Source organism: Aspergillus alliaceus, assembly GCF_009176365.1.
Source record: "Aspergillus alliaceus strain CBS 536.65 unplaced genomic scaffold BDW43scaffold_84, whole genome shotgun sequence".
NCBI lineage: Eukaryota > Fungi > Ascomycota > Eurotiomycetes > Eurotiales > Aspergillaceae > Aspergillus > Aspergillus alliaceus.
In genome coordinates this window covers 12,812-32,295 of record NW_022474767.1, presented here as the reverse complement: position 1 = coordinate 32,295, position 19,484 = coordinate 12,812, and the positions used below count along the sequence as shown (strand labels likewise).

The following is a 19,484-nucleotide window of genomic DNA, read 5'->3' as shown; positions in this document are numbered from 1 at the left end:
GTACATCTGATAGCCATCCGCTGAGTCTTCTAGCATTTCCCTTCTTTTATGGTACACGTTTCAACTCGATGTCACATAGTTTCATGGCAAACCATACTGAGGTTCTAGGCTGATCTCCTGGGGCAAAGCTGCCCTGGCAGACGTCACTGTCGGGTATAGTGGCAACACATATAGGTCGTACAGTAAGCTAGATCCGTCCAATGGGGTAGATAGTATAGAGATCTGCAATTAGCCACGATGCCGAGCGGCTGCGATGGATCAGGGGTGGGTGTCCTACTTCCTGAAATGGGTTAAAAACGTCAACATTAGAAGTCGTACGTCGAGATACGTGACATCCGCACACGTGGTCAACTTTCTTCGCTCCAGAGTACAGCTTCTTAGTCTAGGTACTTTTCCCTCGCATCCTTACGACTCCTTGACCGGGATTCGTTATCGACGGTCGCGACGAATCATCATGTGCCGTGCCATCCGCACCAAGATCCCCCGGAAGAGCTGTCATCCAATCTCATCATGCCCAGACCGAGTTCCAAGCCCTTAGCGTTCCTGACATCAAGTCTTCCTCGACGAGCTCTGCTTGGATCTCTTGGAGGTGAATGAAATCGGCCAAGCTACTGATCAATAATACGCCAGTAGCGCAATAGTAGCCCCTCACTGTCCTCTGCCTGGTACTTTGCCTCTCCCGCACTGGCGGGCGAGGTATTATAAGTGGTTTGCCGAATATCCCCAGAAACCGACTGAATTGCCTCCTCTTTATTCTTCCTTTTGTCCAGCCCCTCCCACTCTTCCTTTAACAATACTAGTCGAAACCTCGCCCAACCACGCCACTAGCTTTCCATCTACTCTTTTGAATGGGCATAGAAACATCTCCACCCGATGTCGAAGAATCGACGGAACCTCCTATATGTCCTTATCAGAAGGAACCTAGTTTACATCCCAGTATCCATCCAAGTGATGTGAAAATAGACTATGATCCTGAGAAGAGGACATGGCATAAAGACCCAGAATTATTTGGACCCTCGCCAACCGACATTCGCCGCCAAGAAGACCTTCGAGCCTTGTTGCAGTATGCCCACACTATCGACTCCGGGCAACTGGCTGTCCTCCTTGACGTCAACTCTCGGTAGGGTATCTCGCGCCCTTGGCTTGTCGTCCAGTTGTATACTAACTGATTGTCAGTTATGGCCTTTCGAGCACAGACTCGGCCGCTCGCCTGCAGCGAGACGGTCCGAACAGGGTCCGTGAAATGGAGAGTCTATCAATCTGGAAAATACTGCTGAGGCAAGTTTCTAATAGTTTGACCCTAGTATGACGCCCACCCATACACCCACCACTTTCCACATCCCTGGCGTATACTCCTGGCCCTTCATCCTCCTGACCAATACAACATAGGTTCTCCTGATCACTATGGCGATATCCTTCGCTATCGATGACTACATTGAAGGGGGAGTGATAACCGCAGTTATCCTCCTTAATATCGTTGTCGGGTATGTTTCCTTTTCTTCCACTCATTCATTATCAGGTCTGACCTTCCTTATCCAGATTCGCCCAGGATTACCGCGCCGAAAAAACTATCATGTCGCTGCACAGGCTATCCGCACCTGTATGCAAAGTCCTGCGTGATGGTCAGGTGGCGTCTGCAAAGGCCGAATCTTTGGTAGTGGGAGATATTGTGCAACTAGCGGTTGGCGATATCGTTCCCGCAGACCTGAGGCTAATGGATGGGATGAATATCTCGATGGATGAGGCCTTGTTGACTGGTGAATCTTTACCAGTGATGAAGAAACCGCATGTCACCCTCACCTCGCGCGATGTACCGCTTGGCGACAGAACAAACATGGCATATTCCGGATGCAGCACCACACAGGGTCGAGCAATAGGAATTGTTACCGCTACGGGGATGATGACGGAAGTCGGAAAGATAGCTCAGCTACTCCAAGACAAGAAAGAAGAAGGCAGTTCCGATTTCTTTCTTCGGATATTGCAGCATTTGAAGTCCGTGACAAAAAATGTTCTAGGGCTCGTCGGGACGCCTTTACAGGTGAAGTTGAGCAAATTTGCCTTGCTTTTGTTCGGCCTTGCGGTGCTCCTTGCTATCATTGTCTTCTCGGTCAATAAATTCGACGTCCAAGGAGAAGTTCTAATCTACGGAATATGTGTTGCCGTAGCTGTCGTACCTGAGTCTTTGGTTGCTGTTCTCACTATTACCGTGGCGGTGGGTACAAAGGCAATGGCCAAAGGAAATGTTATTGTGCGAAAATTGCAATGCCTTGAGGCTGTTGGTGGGGTGACCAATATCTGTTCCGATAAAACCGGCACCCTCACACAGGGCAAAATGATTGCACGAACGGCCTGGATCCCAGGCGTTGGCACCCTTACCGTTAGCCAAACCACTAACCCATACGACCCGACGAGCGGGACTGTGCAGATGGACGGGGTTGACTGGAAGCCCGATGGATTCCAAGGGAACCAAGGACTCAGTACCTTTCTGACTGCCATTTCACTATGCAATCTCTCAACTGTACAGAACGCCGGGCAGCCTGAATCCTCAGAGAGCGAGCCCGGAGGTGGCACACAAAAAAGGTGGAGTGCGGTCGGAGAGCCTACTGAAATCGCCCTCCACGTCCTTGCTTTGCGGTTTGGTCTCGGAAGGTCTAATATCCTGCAGAACAATAAACTACAGCTTCATACCGAGTATCCATTTGATTCCTCCATCAAGCGGATGGCGGTAGTCTATCGTAATCAGGAAATGCTTGTGAACGAGGTATATACGAAAGGGGCCCCAGAGACAATTATTCCTAGATTAAATGGCCGTGAGATGGAGAAGTCTTCTATTCAAGAGATTGCAGACAGAATGGCCGGGGAGGGGCTACGCGTTCTTTGTGTCGCTTACAAACGAGTTTCAATCGATGATGACTCTCAAGTGTCTTCGCGTAGCACGGCCGAATCAAGTCTAACCTTTGGTGGCCTCGTGGGGTTATATGATCCCCCTCGTCTGGAAACTGCTGCAGCAGTGCGGAGATGCCAAATGGCAGGCATCGACGTACACATGCTGACTGGAGACCATATTCGGACTGCGACAGCTATCGCATCGGAAGTTGGAATATTGGACCCTATTATCAGCGCGAAGTCGAGTCGATTAGTGATGGCAGCAGAGGACTTCGACCGACTGTCCGATGCGGAGATAGATAGTATCGAGCAGTTGCCACTCGTCATCGCACGATGTAGTCCTACTACCAAGGTCCGAATGGTCGAGGCAATGCATCGACGTAGTGCCTTTTGCGTTATGACCGGTGATGGGGTTAATGACTCGCCGGCTCTCAGGCGCGCCGATGTGGGCATAGCAATGGGAATGAATGGCAGTGACGTGGCCAAAGAGGCTGCTGATATGGTCTTGACCGATGATAATTTCTCCTCAATCGTTAAGGCCGTCGAAGAGGGAAGACGACTATTCGACAATATTCAGAAGGTAGACGGCCCTCGCTCAGAAGATGTCCGGAAGTTTTGCTAACCAACCTTCCAGTTTCTGATGCACCTTCTCATATCTAACATTGCACAGGTGGTTCTCCTCCTCGTCGCTCTCGCATTTAAAGACGCGGAGAAGAATTCGATATTTCCCCTCTCTCCACTAGAAATCCTCTGGGCTAATTTAATAACCTCATCCTTTCTCGCCATAGGTCTCGGGCTAGAGGAGGCCCAGCCCGACATCATGTATCGGGCCCCGCATGATCTGAAGGTCGGCGTATTCACCCGAGAACTCATTATTGACAAAATGATCTACGGAACCTTCATGGGCTCGCTTTGTCTGGTAGCATTCGTGTGTGTTATCTACGGGAAGGGCTCTGGGACCCCATCCATGGGGCACGACTGCAACGAAGGATGGAATGAAAGCTGCAGGATCGTCTTTCGAGCCCGAGCGGCAACCTACGCAACTTTAACTTTCCTCTTACTTGTCACCGCATGGGAAGTGAAACACTTTTCGCGGTCTTTGTTTAGCTTAGATCCGGCCAGGTATCCTGGCAAGCTGTCCGTGTTCCATTCTGTCTGGCGAAATCGGTTCTTATTCTGGGCGGTGGTCGCTGGATTTGTGATAGCTTTCCCGGTAATCTACCTGCCGGCAGTGAATCGGACAGTCTTCAAGCATCAGGCGATTGACTGGGAATGGGGTGTTGTATTTGGGTGTGTCGTTGTGTACCTGGCTCTGGTGGAGAGCTGGAAGGCGACGAAGCGAGCCTTCGGTATTGGCAGTGGGAAGAATGCCACGCTGACCATGGAAGATGCGGAGATGAGAGCCGGGCTGGTATCACCGGTCCTGACTCTTAGTGCCAATGCAAGTGTTGAAGCCAGTGTAGAGATGAAGTAGGTTTTGTGATGGCTGTGCTAAGGCGACGAAGCTTCGTTTATGTTCAACCATAGGAAGCATATTGCAAACGCCTTGATTATGGGGGCTCATTCAGGCGTTCAACACGCCTGTTGTGGTCAGCTTTTCTTAGTCTTGTTCTTTGGAGCTTCTCCTGCCCAGCTATGTGGGACGTGGCAAACTCCAGTATACTCGTTTTCAACCGATTTCGAACTACTCTCTGTGCGAGCTGCGTGAGCCGCATTCTCGCTCTGCCTGCCATAGAAAAGCCGTGATGAACATATCCACTAGAAGCCCAAAGCTCAGACATACCCAGTAATCCAGCACTGACTTTAAACCTCAGAGTCACAAAACTAGCGCTCTAATCAGCCACATCGACTCAAAAACGCACTCTATATAGCCCGTAAAATGTACGCGGGTCCCATAAAACCTTGAAATCAGCACCAGGTTGGGGGCCGAATGAAGTCCCAGGATAAGGCGACCAAATACGACGTCTATATAAAGAAGCGCCTAGCGTCTCGAACTAATTGTGTGGAGCTGAACACATCTGAAGTGCGAATGCATCCCGAGGAATAACCAAATGACGTGTAAAAAGCGATCGGAGTATCTAAAAGTTGTCCCACCCCGACTTTAGTATGCAGCTTTAGTGGGGTCAACTATGCACCAAGTGCTGACACGAGAAACAACTAGAATAAATCTCACTCGCCTTGTCGGTTTCCCTCCCCATTTAATTCGTATCCGTGTCCCCTCTTCTCCTCCGTCAATCCCCAAAATTCGAATAATACGCGACAATGGGACCCAAAATCCGAATCCTCTGCCTCCACGGCAAAGGCACAAGCGCCCTCGTCTTCAGATCGCAAACAAGTGCGTACAACCCTACCTACCCTTCAACATCTGAACAATAAACCAAAAGAAAACACGGCAAAAAGCAAATACACCCAACGCAGTCCCCCCAAAACAAACTAACGAGGAAAAGCCTCCTTCCGCACCCGCCTCAATGACCTCCCCTTAGAATTCGACTTCATAGACGCCCCCCACCCCACCACCCCAGCCGCCGGAATCGACCTCTTCTACGACCCCCCCTACTACGCCTTCTGGCCCGATGACACCCTCTCCAACGTGCACAGCGCCCGAAAATGGCTCCTAGACCACATCGCCACGCACGGGCCCTACGACGCCGTAATGGGATTCTCGCAGGGCAGCATTCTGGCCGCCTCAACGCTGCTGTGGCACGCGTACGAGTCCCCAGGCACTCCGCCGCCGTTTAAGGCCGCCATATTTATCTGCGGGGGCGCACCGTTGGGGGTTCTTGAGGAGGTGGGGTACGAGATTCCGCCTGAGGTGAGGGAGTGGGATTTGGAGAGTAGGAGGCGGTTGGCAGCTGTTGCGGATAAGAAGGCGATTCTTGCAGCAGGGTCGGCGAGGTGGAAGGAGGAGGAGATTGACGTTGAGGGCGTCAGGGGGAGTTTGGTGGGGGAGGTTAAGATTCAGGTGCCAACGGTGCATGTTTATGGGAGTAGGGATCCGAGGTATGGGGCGGGCGTGTTGTTGTCCGGGGTTTGTGAGGAGCGGAAGAGGAGAGATTTCAACCACGGGGGTGGGCATGACATCCCCCGGGGGCAGGTGGTTAGTGATAAGTTGGCGGAGTTGGTGAGGTGGGCCCTTAGGGAAGGGCGTGTTTGTTAGATTTTAGATATACGTTACGGGACATTGGTCTGTTGAATAGATCGGGGTTGGGGTTTTGATAGACTGTTAGTGTAGCGATACCTGGTGTAGCTTGCTGGAACGGTGTCACTGTGTCGGTCGTGACTGATACGTGCTGTTAATGCTGCGCCTGCATTAAATGGCCATGTTAGGGTATCATTGTAGCTTTCTAGTCAGAATTCCTTCTGTGTGTCTGTCCAGCTTCCTCACTTACCATCATCCTTGATAGACCTTAAAGCAAACAGAATATTCCCTGTGGCGTTAGCACCCCTCCCTTATTCGTAATTGAGTAGATGATTGATCCTCGTTCTGGGTACCATCCAATAAACAAGCATCCATTGCCTCAGCTGAAATATCGCGATAAGTACTCTGGCGGGGGTAGACAACTATATACATACTGCGTAGTTCTCCTAGGCCTGCGTTTCTGGAAAGAAATATAAGATTATAAGAAAGTTGAAAATAAATCCAATATAGTGCAATATTGTTACATAGCAGTTGTAACTTTGCAAACTCTACTGTTTCTGCAGCTAAATGCTATATAATATTATCTTCAACTATTGAATAGACGGGTTGATAGTTGGGAGAATGTGATAGCACTCTTAGGCCCTGAATAGTGACTAAGCTTAATCGGAGATAGGTATCAAAAATGCTCATAAGCGGATGGAATCAAAGGCCGACCATAAATAGAGGCCTCAATTCTGTTTGCACGCTTGCTTCACCACTGCGAGCGCATGCTGGGATGCTAGTCGAGAGGAGGTGTTCTTCAGCCAGGGTTCTTTCTCGCACTGTAACCACATATTCTAGCAGCTCGACTGCCTTTCTGATCTGGCGGTCGGGTTGATATGCCATAGCGAGCGCATGCTGGGATGCGAGTCGGTCAGGATGCTCTTCAGCCAGGGTTCTTTCTCGTACTGTAACCACATATTCTAGCAGCCCCACACTGCCTTGCTGATGATCAGGCCGTTCAGTTGATATGCCATGGCGAGCGCATGCTGGCGTGCTAGTCGAGAGGGATGCTCTTCCGCAGGACGGGGCTCATTCAATCAGCAACCCTATCCAAAATAATTGACAGCTTCCTTGGTCCGATCATCTTCCAGAAGGGAGCATCCAACTCTTAAGTATAGCTCCCACCTCTCCTCTATATATTGGCCATCACTTCCTCGGAGAATCCGAAGGCTGTGCGGTAAGATAGCCCACCACAATTTGCGATCTGCGAAATCATTGGACAGAAAGACAGCTGCTATATGACAGACTGCCCTTTTTATCGTCTCCTCGCTAGTTCCCTCTTCCTGAACCCATATCTGCGTCGCCAACTAGGCTGTGCATGTCAAATAAAAAGTCATCCCATTTGGCCAAAAATGCATAGCCACGCAACGTGCCAATGGCATGCTCTCTTTCCTCTTCGGAACCAAAATCAGGCAAGAAGCATTGTAGGATGGCCTTCGGCTCGATGCACGAAACAAATGCAAGTAGCTGGGCGGCAGCTTCATCCGTCTTCTGGATCTGCTTAAATGAAATTAGCCAGGCAGTAGCGACAGCATTCTGTGACCCTTTATAGCGAGTACTATCGTGAAACTGTCTGCTCATAAGACGGATTCACGTACCACGATAAGGTGAAAGAGTGTCAATTTAAGACATGTATATCAGATACCCCGCTGTGGCCAACTCTAACACAGAGTATCTATACAACTAGGGTAAATATTCTATATCGAGCCACTACAGGGATCCATGATATCCCCGCCATTGTCAGACCTATACACACCGGGAATGCCCTTCGGCGCTTCACTCTCGCACAGAATTTGAAGCAAGTCCACTTTCCATAATGCTGCAAGAGCTGTAAAATCTTCAAATATGTAGGATCAGTTGATTACTGAAAAAAGCTGAGAAATGCCAAATCTGATGGCGTTTATCGCAATAATACATCAGAGAGTAGAGGATCGCACACCGGTTTCGCAAAATAGGGTAGCCGAAAGGTCGACGTCGAGAGATATATTTCGGTCGTTTGTACGACACTGTCCATAGCTCTGCAGAAGAGAAATATTACTATGTAGCCCATCGTTAGAATCTTGAAATAATCGATCATAGGTAACCAACATTTCTTTGTATATCAGCAGGCTATTATAGAACAAGGACCTGGACTGAATAATAGCGGACACGGATATTAGGAGCAATATAATATATTAGAGCTCACAGCAGATAATTAGAGTATATTTTATAGATAAACAAGCCATTGACGTTAAGTAACTGGAGAAGCGACTAATGTTAAACAGACTGTCAAAGTACGCCTGGCCGACTTATACTGTTTCCACAATCGAATATGCATGCTCTATTAGTGCCAAGAGGCTGGAATCTGCTTTACATATCTCTCTGGTGTACCGTCCAAAAAAGTCATTCTCTGAGAGTAGACGGTTTACCAGGGGGTGGACGCTTCACGAGCTAATTACTTCTTCGAAGATAATATTTTTTGATAAGAATTAGAAGGACTTGAGGGATAAAGCCAGTCTTCGGGAAATCGCCTCCAGGCGTACTCGTATATCTGAAAGTCTTCTCTCGGGTGATGAAGATATTGACACGTTCGGCGACGTACAGAGAATGTCGTGGGCCGCACACAGACAAACATCTAGGATAGTGGATTGTGCCTATGGTATAATGGGCGTATTCGGCACCAGCATGCCACTTATCTATAGAGCGCGACAGCCCTCTTTTATTAGGCTTCAAGAAGAACTTTTGCGGATCTCAGAGGACCACAGCCTCTTTGCATAGCGATCTTCGGACACTCAGGGCGGGCTTCTTGCCATATCCCCAGCTGCGTTTATCAACTCTCACTATATTGTACCTTGTGACCCGTTTCGATATTTCTAAAAGCCCTTTGACTATAAGCAGTAGAGGTATTCACTTAGACCTCTGCATTGGAGGTCTGGTTCACATTGGGCTCTGGCTCCCGATTCTTTCAGTGCAAAAAGGTGAATACTGAGACAAAGAACCGAGATGGGGGGACACCTCTGTCGAGGGCTACTGAAATGAGCAGGATAGTAATTACCAAGTTACTGCTTGGACAAACGTGCGGATATTGAGAAAAAGGACAAAGGTGGCCTGACACCCCCTATTAGGGGCTATTGAAGAGGGCTTATTGGATATTGTTAAACGGCTGAGTGAGAATAGTGCTAATCTCAAGGTAACGCATCTGAGTGGTAGGACACCGCTCGACCATGCCAGCGAGATGGATCCTGATGACATTGTACAGTTCTTCCTTGAGAACGGTATTGAGGCTCAGACAAAGGATCCGTCCCAGCTGTGGTTGAGTAGACTATGACTCGCCATGAGAGGTAATACTGTCACCCAGCTTTGATTGAATCCGTCAGCAGGCCTTCCACTTACCCATTCCGTGAAGTAGATCTAGCCGGCTCTTAACCACAGAGGTCAGTACTGATCTAGCCGAGTTGCAAGCAAGCCACCATTTCCATCTACTCATTAGAGTGAGTACTATTTTCTTAAGGTCTCTTAGGAGGATTTCTTCAACCCTCACATATATGACAGCTATTTATAACTTACCGTACGACCAGCCATTCTAATACCCATTAGTTGAGCAACGCAACATATCCCCCTAGCTCCAGAGAAATACCCTCAAAGTGCACCTTAATAATCCCAGAACATAAAACTAACATTCCCCACAGCTACATAAACTCTGATACAAACATGTATAAAAAGAACCCAAAAATCTTACAAAGAACTCTTGCTTTTAATCAAATGTGCATTGACCGGCGTCAAAGCCTTCCCCCTCAACAAAAACCCCTCAATATTCTCCATCGCCAACCTCTCAAACCCAATATGTGTATCCACCGTCCCTCCGGCATTATGCGCCATAGCCATAACCCTCGAATGCCTCACCACCCTCGGATGCACATTCGGCTCATTCGCATGCACATCCAACCCAGCCCCAGAAAGATGCCCCTCATCAAGCACCTGCACGAGCGCCTCCTCATCCACCAATGACCCCCGCGCAATATTAATAAACCTCGCCCCCTTCTTAAACTGCCTAAACCGCTCCAGCGTCATTAATGTCTTACCCGCGAAGGGCGTGGCAATGACCACACAGTCTGCGTTCCCCAATAGCCCTTCTAGGGTATCGTAATAGGTGGCCCCAACCTGGGATTCGAGGTCGGGAGACTTGCGGATGAGGTCGTGGTAGGCGATTTTCATGCCGAACGCAGCGTGGGCTTTTTGGGCGATTGTGTAGCCGATTTGGCCTAGGCCGATTATGCCTAGGGTGTGGTTTCGGGGATTGCGGGCTGTTAGGGGCGAGTTTTTGTGGGCGTCGGTGAAGGTTGTAGGGTTTGTAGAGATGGCGGCGGCATGGGACCAGGAGAGGTTGCGGAAGACGGCGAGAATGAGGAAAAGGGTCATGTCGGCAACGGATTCGGAGGATGCGGCCGCGCCGTTGCAGTAGAGGATTCCTATTTTTATATTGTTAGTCCTGTCTCTAATAGAATGGTATAGAGAAAGAGAAGAAGGTGGGGGGTGGGGGGAAGAGTCATAAAGGTAAGGAGGGTAATAGTATACCATATTCTGCAAAAACATCTACATCTGCCCAATCATACCCAGCGCCAGCGGACGCCATGATCTTCACGGACTTGGGCAGTAGCGGGATCAGTTCTCGATCCCACCGGCCCATTTCGCCGCCTGTGTTCCAGAACGGGCGGAAGATGGCGTGGAAGTCACCCCAGCGGCGCTCTTTCAGGGCGCGCATGAACTCTTCCCTTTCGCGCTCTTCAGCGGAGGGCTGGATGATTTCGAATTCCGAGGCGAAGCGTGCGTAGACATCGTGGTTGTATTTGATGTTGTCGCCGATGTGGAGGACGCGGAGTTTGGGGGGCATGGTTGCTATATTGTTTTACTAGTTTTCCTCTAGAGAAGCTTTTTTAACCTTGATTCTTGTTTGATTGGGTTCTTTTGACGTTGGAATTGAGGAATTGTTTGTCTTGTCCATGGCTGAACGTATACTTATACTTCCGGGTTTCAATAGCCGTCAATTGCCGACGTTGGGGAAATCCGAGACGGATTGCCGGCCATGCAGAGATGAGCTGTTTTTACCCCGGTTTCCGGTGAGGGGAAGCTGTATGTTCTAGCTATTTCATTGGCTTGGTCCTATTACGGATCGTCGACTAGCAGACGGGGTTAATTGCCCTATGAAGCTCAATTGCGATTTTAGGATCTATTTTTGCACGACCCACCATCGTCTTGCAGAATTCAATGCACAGCAATATTCATTTCATTCAATAAAGGTATAAGCGAAGTATAAGCTAGGTGTATAATCTAGTATCAAACCAGGATAGTGAATCGACGAGCAAGCTCAGCAATATAACAAGAATGAACCAATCTACCAGCAAAATGACGCCTCGTATAAATCAATGGCTTGCGCCCCCTGGTTATCCCGAACACATTTGCGGACATCGTCGCTCATACCACCCGGTCCGCAAACGCTCACAGCCATCGCGCCCACTTGCTGTGCCTTCTCAGCTTCTACAATCTGGTCGAAGGCTGGCTTGCCAAAGACGACGCTGATGGGTACGCTGGGCGGGGCGGAATTCGTCCAGGGGCTCTCGCCTACACAGTAATCGTCCGTAGATTCCCGCGAAGTCAGGTAGATTTGAATCGACAGTGAGAATTCAGGGAACTGGAAGTAGGTGTACCGTTGCTGCTCTTTCGAAACTTGGAGCGCTGGGTGGTTTAGGAGACTGGTTATCCACGGCTGGATCCATTCCAGATGGTCTAGTAATCACGGAGTCAGTAAATATTTCTTCAGCATGCGCAACTTTAACTCACCAATACTGCGGATCACCCAAACTAAGGTGACCTTCCGCACAGCGGTGGATTTGTCCGCAAACCCGGTCATGAATTCATAGATATAGGACATTGGGTGCGTGATCCCAATACCGCCCGCAACTAAGAGGACTGTCCCGTAGGAAGCTAGGGAATGGAGACCGCCTATATAGAAGTTAGTATCAGCCTGCGGCCCGACGCATATCACTACCCACCAAATGGCCCCTCGACCAGCGCGGATGCGGTGAAATTCCCGTCCACCGAGTTCTTGACTTTCTCGAGAAGCTTATGTGTAAACCCGTCGCGGCGCTTGATGAGGAAGGACATGACCGACCGCTGTGGCCCTCCCAGCGATACACTAAGTGAGTCACAGGAACCGCGCTTTTCAGTCAAGCTCGTGCGGCCGGATGAGGTCCAAGCGACAGAGAATGGATGAGATGTCCATAGACCAAGGGATGGCATATACAGATACATGTATTGTCCGGCTTTGAATGTCCAGGTCCGCGCCATGGCTACATCAACGCGAGCTACATCTCCCGGAAGAAGCTCCACGGTTGCCGTGGTGCGCTGTTTGCCAAAGTTGCGCCAGATTATACTCGACAATCTTGTGACTCTCTATTAACATGAATAAGTATCAAAACCAGTCGTAGTTGGCAATGAATTGGGAAAGAAAAAGGGGTATGCCGGCTCCGAGAAGAACCAGAAAGAGCACAGCAAGAAAATCACAATGCCCCATGTCTCGTATTATAAGGGTAAGAGATAGACGCAGCGGGGTAGTTTAAACTTACATCGAGACCCCATAGAATAAGCGTTGCCAGCAGAACATGTTGCAAAGTCAAGCCACGGAGATGATACCATAGCCCCACAAAGGATGTTATTGCTAGAAGGATATGAAAGTGGAGAAAGACTTCGTAAAAAGAGTGCCTCAACGGCGAGACCGATTGGATGAGGATCACCAGGAACGCGATTAAAGCCTGCCATTGCCACGAGCAATTAGATTACGCACTTCAACTGTTTTTCAACTTCTGGCTTACAACAAATCCAGTTATAAAGAACGGGACGTTCCAGAGAAGATGGGTTGTTTTGGATATGCTCACTAAATACCAGTCAGTGGACGCCTCTAGGCCGGGATGGGATTTTGCTCACTCTCTTTGGCTAGCCCCGCTACCGCACAAGCCATATGGATCACTGCTTCACCGATGATAAGACGTCCAATCCAACGATGCATGAGGTTGAATGTGTCAAACTGCAATCCTAGCAGCGGGATCAGGGGGTTGTTGCGACCAGCCGTGAGGACTAGCATGGGCAGGTTCATCGCACACAGATGGCCAGCGGCGTATTTGATCTGATACGTTGTCTCTCCGTACCCCAGCCACCAGTCGGTGAGTGCAAAGAAAAATGCTATGTTCAACAGGGAATACCCGACCAACAGGATAGCCTCGAGCCGCAACGGGATTATCCCCATATGGACCCTGTCGAGAAGGCGTAACTCGCGACTGTGGCGGACGGAGAATAGCGGTGCGTAGAAGACATGTTTGTTGAGTCTGGCCGAAATGGCATTGCTTTGGGCGAATTTTTGCTGGTCACCCTTTTGAAGGATTTTACGCAGACGTCGATGATGCCGTAGTCTAATAAGAGTACGGCTGAGGAAAAGGATAATAAGAACACCACCCAAAGTGTACAAAGGGGCGGCCAGCGCAGGGTTCATAGGAAGATGATCATGTCGGGTGTGCTGCTTGCCCGGCTGTAACTTATCGACCGCCATTCCTGCAAATTTTGAGAGCCAGGATGGCCTCCAAACGTGGGTATCAAAGAGATGTTCAAAACAGTTACAGCCGCACAAGTACTGGAATCAATGGTGATCCCCCTTTAAGTTAGACAGGGACTTATAAGGATTCAGAAGAGTGATCGATGGCAAGGTAATGGTAAATATACAGCCACGGGAACAATGGATTTGCACCTGCCATGACGCGCAGGTCTTGTGTACTCAGAACTATTCCACGATGCCGTCATCCATATTGGCCTTAGATTCAAAGTGATTCAAACTAGGGAGATACGCTACACACCATCTCCCTCTAACAAATATCCCACTGAGCCAGGATGAAGCTCCTGAGAAGGTCACTACTACCACGAAGAATGTGGGGAATGGGGTTCTGGAATGAGAGGCTTCTATCTGAGGTCTGGGCCTGAAAGGTGCTGTCATTGTCAGCGTAGATCAACAAACTGACGACATCGAGTCAAACTTTGACAGGTACCTCAGCAAATAGAGTCATCGTTTTCTCTCCTTGATAGTTGGCTGGAGCCCCGAGGTGGATCTGCCCTCGACTGAACCGATGAAACCACGGCACCGCAAACGGAGATAGCTGGTCAAGGGTTCCCAACCTAAGTTCGCGGCACTTGATTTTTTTTTTTTTTTTTTCACGATTCATAATAGGAGACCTACAGCGCCAGCCTTTCTTTTAAACGATCTTCAATCGCATGAAGTCTTAATTTAGGGCGGTGACGTAGAAGAATTGTCGGCATGAAGTTGTCATGAGGAAGCCCCTTCATTCTTGGCGGGCCTGTGCTTTCCACGGGATTTAAACTGGTGATGAACAAATATTTAATCATGCTGGTTGCTGTTGAAGCTATCTAAGAGTGAAGTATTTTAGGCTCCTACTGACCTGCGAGAGAAGGACGCGAAGCAGGGCCTTCTCGTAAGTGGAGTCAACGTCATAACTGGCACATTGAGGGAGGATTGCGTAAAGGTGTAATGTATTTCAAATGAAATTGCAACGTTATGATGTTTTGATTCTTACTGTTTTAGAGTTTTCTTATTGCGCAGGCCTCTGAGGAAATGAGGAAACCTTGGGAGCTCCCGCAGGGGTACAGGCTTTATTCAGCTTTCGAATGACGACGTGGTTGTCGCCGTGAGCCTTTTCAGGACGGAGGCGTCCAGTGCACCATTCACCCCGCTGTCAGTCAAAGCAAGCTGGCTGCTCCAAGTTCCAATTCACTTCCTTGCTGGTGTCTTCCGTGACCCTCCAATTGAAACAACATATGATGCAATGGGGTCACTGAAGGTACCACCGTGGGCAACGTTGCTCGAACGGCCTAGACATGGTTGAATGTGAATGCCACTGAAATACCATCTTGTTCAAATCAGATCACTCTGCTCGATGAGGGCCTCGAATGAATCAATGTGCGCGTCAGCCCTACACGCGGTACGGAAGTTGCCTTAATTGCCGCGTGGGTTAAACTTTCCAGCCACACATTCCTTCCCGCATGCAGCATGGGTCCCAGACTCGATCCGGGCACCTGGTATAAGGTATTGCCCACTCTAGAGGTAGAAAAAGATTAGATGAGGTTGAACACAAATCACTAACCTAACCTCATTTCCCAGATGAGGACGTAGCAAACAGGGCAAGGTCGACGGGTGTGAGCAGAATCGGTCGGACTCTTCGAACGGTGACTTGTAAGCGATACATGTTATTAGGCATTATACACAGGCAAACAACAAAAATAGGGGAGGGACTGCTTTAGTCTAATTCGGCTTTTATAACACCGGAGAGAAGATACATAAACAGGCCGGAAATTAACCGAAGAACGCCAGAGACCGATAGTTGTTGTTTATATTCCGATACCCGTGTTCCATCACTCGCAAAATACACCCTGATACCAGAAGCAGCGCATCGCGTAATACCAAATATCCGAAGTAAAAAGCCAGGAGGCCACCCAACCCGTAGACAGCGACATAGCCCATAATACATGCATACGAAGATAGCCTCTATCCGTTCAAGTCACGGGTTCACGTGGACTTTCTGGACTAGGACATTGGGTGGGCTGGCTGCTAGGGGTCACCTGTCTACCTGGCCGCAAACCCTCCTTGGATTTCTTAGATGGCTTCTGCTGCTGCTTCTTCTTCTTCTTTTGGTCTTTATTCCTTGTTGCTTCCCGCCTCTCCTCTTGGATGCGAGAGTAGTCGGCGACATCGACTCCCGCGCTTTGGCACAATGATTTGCATTCAGACTCAACCACTCCCACGAGATGAGACGTGAAACCATAAAAAGTCGGATTATAGGCGTTCTTTGCCCAGTACGAAAGCTCCGAGGCCACACGGCTTAGGTTAGGAATCAGCGGCGGCGAACATTTCTGCCCTTGGATTGGAGTTGGTCTGTCCGAGTCATCATCAGAGGACAAAGAGAGATGTCTGGGCACGGGGGAAGAGGGAGCCGAAGAATCCGAGGAGTTCAGGTAGTCTGTGTCGGAAGCCAAAACGTGTAAAAGATGATATGTCGCTGCAAATCCCAGAAGAGTTAACTCCACCGGGTCCAGAGGCAGCTGGTTAAACCAGGAAATAGCTTTCTGCATCGTAAACGATGCGGGAAGAGACGTATCTCCGGTTGTCCTTGCTGTGAAGATAGCCGCGATCATAGCGCAGCGAACGGCAATATTAATCTCATCGCGGACAGATACCGGTAGAGAAGAATCGAGAAAATTTGAAGCTTGCGCTTTCTTGTTCATTCCCTTGTCCTTAGGCAGTGCGGAAAGAACCAGATTAATGTTAGCGACGCGATCCTGTTCAAAGAAAACGGCTTGCATAACCAGAGCACGTGTATGAGCTGCGGATGGCTGGGGCGCTACGTTGAGAGCTGTCTTAATCTTCGACTTGAAAAGGTCACGGCTCTTCTTCCTGTCTTGACCACCAGAACTAGCCTCGAAGTATTTCAGAAGGGCGCGTTGCAACAGATGGCTAGACCACCAGGCGGCAAGCGCATCTAAAGAGGATTGGATGGCGGGATCCTCTTCCACAACATCCAGAAGAGCTTCATCACCATCAGTCCCCTCTTGGGTTGGACAGTTCCAAGTAAGGTTTGCGGCCCTTTGGATGACACTATCAATCATAACCGCCTCACTATCAAGGTCCAGTAAGGCAGCGAGATGGCTGGGCAGGGCATCTGGGTGATCCTTTGGCAGAGAGGAATTCATCTTTCGGGCAAGATCCCACTGATACCGTGCCAGACTACGGCCAACGTCGTTCGAGACGTTAAAAGTCCACGAGCCGCGATCTCCCACACGCCAAAGCAAAATGCGCACATGGAGGGCTTTTAACATCATTCTCATTGGGCTTCGAGGGAGAGTGCCAGCAGCAAAGATGGTCAAAACGAGACGACTTTTGCTGACCTCCGCATCACCTCCGGCGAGTTGCGCATCGATCGCGATGTCCCACGTCTTGACTCGGCCGTTTTCATCCTCTTCGGTAACTCCCGTGGCCCAAGAGTAGAGTTTCCATCCGAGTAGGCATCGCAAGACGTACTCAAAACATCGCGACGTGACGACATACCACTCATGGAAAAACGTGTGTCGGGGCACTCCCACCCGCTGGATGCTAGTCAGCCAAGCCTGTCGGCGGAAGTTACTAGATGATAATGTGGCAGATGCTGTTTTAGAGGACTGTAGTCCAGGGCCGCCGGAGTTGAACAGATAGACAAAAACGATGAATGCGCTCCCGACAACGAGAGTAGCAAGGATGAGGAAGTGAGAAATAGCGCGGGCATGCCATGAGTACCAAAAGTTCCGAACAATTGCTGCCAAATATGCGGTCTGCGGTGACTGTATGTTATTGAACAGGTTGAATGGAACAGCTAGGAGCCCTTTTGCAGTTGACTCGGTCTTCTTCTCCGAACTCATCCCCTCAAATACCATGAGACCGGCAAGAGCACCTAGCATGTATTTGTTAGGATAGTGAGAGCGTTTGTGGCCCCCAGCCTGTGGAGGTCCATTACTACCACTGCTTGGATACTGGATATAAGACTGTGACCATGACTCATCTCTTGGGGTCGCCGCCCGCATTTGTTTGAAGGCATCTGGCACCTTGATCAAACCTTCCGGTGGGTGGAGGGAGCTCGGAGAAGGGTCACTAGGAACTTCCTCCGCGTTCGAGAAGACGCTAGGAGACGAGCTAGCACCGGACTCGGTGTAATTGCTAGGTGAAGAGACTGATGCCGCAGATGTCACAGTCTGGTCGACAGCCTTATCCACTTGACGAAGTCTATTCTTGAGAGCAGTATTTTCGTCTTCCAACCGTTTATTGCGGATTTCCAGGTGTCGGATATACTCCGTTGCCTTAGAGAGAATAGAGGCCTTGTTCAACTTGTTGGCTGGCGTAGTCCCCTCCGCGTCATCATCGTCGACTAGATGCCTGGAAGCTCGTAGACTGGGCACGCTGTCTCTGAGCTCGGCAATTTTTTCATTCAAGTTGGCTCGGTATCGTTTTTCAATAACGTTGTGGGCTCGTTTCTTAGATGGCATCTTCTTTCCAGTCGGAGGTGGACCGCTGACGGTCGATCCGTCGTCATCGCTTCCGGACTTACGTTTGACACCCGCTAGGGATATAGGTGATCCGGACGTCGTTGACTGAGCAGACAGCATATCTGTGCTGACATTTGACCTACGGTGAAGGGGAAGCCCGCCACAATCATCCTGACCAAGGAAGGAGTCAAATGGAAGATTCGTCACGCAGTCGAGTGAAATATCGGGCGAGAATTCGGATTTCTGAATACCACCGGTACTCTGCTTGCCGATCGAGGTGCTGGGCGAGATAAATGAGAAATCGAACGGGGAGTGCGGAAGATCGCTGGCCGTCTCTTGGAAAGAATTGTCATCCCATCTCATCCATTGCGTCCAATCCTGACCGGAATCCTCTGGGGATGACTGTGGAAATGTCATGGAGTCTGTCTGTGATTCTCTTCTGTCGGAAGACTGAGCGGGGGAGAACAGCTGAAAATCGCTACCCATGGCAGGCATCGCCATCTTGTCCAACCGCCAGGGTCTAGACCATCAAGGCACAATGGCCGCGAATCGGTTTGCGGTGGGTTTGTCTACCGCTTCGTTGGGGGTGTATCGTGAAACAAGCCTTTGCTCCTATTAACCATCGGATATTTGACAACGAAGGTGCAGGAGAGTGGACGGCTTCTCTGGATAATAACTTCCAGGTAGTCTAACCTAGGGTGTGCATACCTTAGGCAAGCGGCTAGTGGCGGGTTAGAGTTGGAAGGTGATTGATGATCAGCCAGAACCGTAGACGCTAAATTGTGAAGTGTGGAGAATAATTGGAAAGGAGGGGGCGAAAAAAAAAAAAATTAGAACCCCTGGAAGAGAGAAAAAGGAGAGACGTTGATATTGTGGGTAATTGGAGAGAATACAAGTTAAAGAGTGAGATCAACTTGAGAAGTTCTTCATGGCAAACACACCCTTTTCGTCAGTCACGTTGGGGCCTAACTAACCAGACAACCAAAAATTCTAAAGGTGCCGAGAACAAGTGTTTTTAAAAACAGATCTTATCGAGGCGTTGAATACGCGGCTTAGACCCTCTCACATGGGACGGTACGAGCCACAGGTGTGACCCAGGCAGATAAGATCTTCCTTTTCTTTTTCGTCTTTATCTCTTTTGGTTTATGTCTGTTGTTGGAATGGATTCTGCAAAGACAAGGATAGGACAATAATAGATTTATTATTGGAAACCACACAAGCAGCACAGTCACCTGTTCGCAGTCCAGTGCTTGAGCATTGGAAGAAGGACAAAGTGGTGCCTGACAGCGATGGCGACTGAACCCTCGGCCAA

The 19,484-nt window shown here is 49.4% G+C and overlaps 5 protein-coding genes across 5 annotated transcripts; 2 read left to right on the top strand and 3 right to left on the bottom strand.

The window, feature by feature from the left end:
* Positions 1-848: 848 nt before the first annotated feature.
* Positions 849-4,360, top strand: BDW43DRAFT_316779 (putative potassium/sodium P-type ATPase; the record flags this gene model as incomplete). The annotated part of the gene is made up of 5 exons (XM_032048389.1): positions 849-1,120; positions 1,177-1,303; positions 1,390-1,484; positions 1,540-3,466; positions 3,521-4,360. 5 exons carry the CDS (start codon positions 849-851, stop codon positions 4,358-4,360), a joined length of 3,261 nt encoding a protein of 1,086 aa, XP_031894312.1.
* Positions 4,361-4,879: 519 nt separating this feature from the next.
* BDW43DRAFT_245097 (putative EF-hand calcium-binding domain protein) lies at positions 4,880-6,183 on the top strand. Its single transcript, XM_032039726.1, has 3 exons — positions 4,880-4,990; positions 5,048-5,221; positions 5,334-6,183. Exons 2-3 carry the CDS (start codon positions 5,149-5,151, stop codon positions 6,041-6,043), a joined length of 783 nt encoding a protein of 260 aa, XP_031894311.1. The 5' UTR covers positions 4,880-4,990; positions 5,048-5,148; the 3' UTR covers positions 6,044-6,183.
* A 3,598-nt stretch (positions 6,184-9,781) lies between these two features.
* On the bottom strand, positions 9,782-10,937 carry BDW43DRAFT_323868 (D-mandelate dehydrogenase-like dehydrogenase; the record flags this gene model as incomplete). Its single annotated transcript, XM_032049831.1, has 2 exons — positions 9,782-10,515; positions 10,622-10,937. The coding sequence occupies 2 exons, from the start codon at positions 10,935-10,937 to the stop codon at positions 9,782-9,784; spliced, it is 1,050 nt and encodes a 349-aa protein (XP_031894310.1).
* A 379-nt stretch (positions 10,938-11,316) lies between these two features.
* On the bottom strand, positions 11,317-14,300 carry BDW43DRAFT_293973 (ferric reductase family protein). The gene is made up of 7 exons (XM_032043890.1): positions 14,137-14,300; positions 13,028-14,077; positions 12,916-12,977; positions 12,670-12,855; positions 12,097-12,496; positions 11,885-12,046; positions 11,317-11,830 (listed from the first exon to the last, which is right to left on the bottom strand). The coding sequence occupies exons 2-7, from the start codon at positions 13,644-13,646 to the stop codon at positions 11,439-11,441; spliced, it is 1,821 nt and encodes a 606-aa protein (XP_031894309.1). The 5' UTR covers positions 13,647-14,077; positions 14,137-14,300; the 3' UTR covers positions 11,317-11,438.
* Positions 14,301-15,126: 826 nt separating this feature from the next.
* On the bottom strand, positions 15,127-19,337 carry BDW43DRAFT_244914 (basic helix-loop-helix domain-containing protein). The gene is made up of 2 exons (XM_032039725.1): positions 18,881-19,337; positions 15,127-18,784 (listed from the first exon to the last, which is right to left on the bottom strand). Exon 2 carries the CDS (start codon positions 18,671-18,673, stop codon positions 15,656-15,658), a length of 3,018 nt encoding a protein of 1,005 aa, XP_031894308.1. The 5' UTR covers positions 18,674-18,784; positions 18,881-19,337; the 3' UTR covers positions 15,127-15,655.
* Positions 19,338-19,484: the final 147 nt, after the last annotated feature.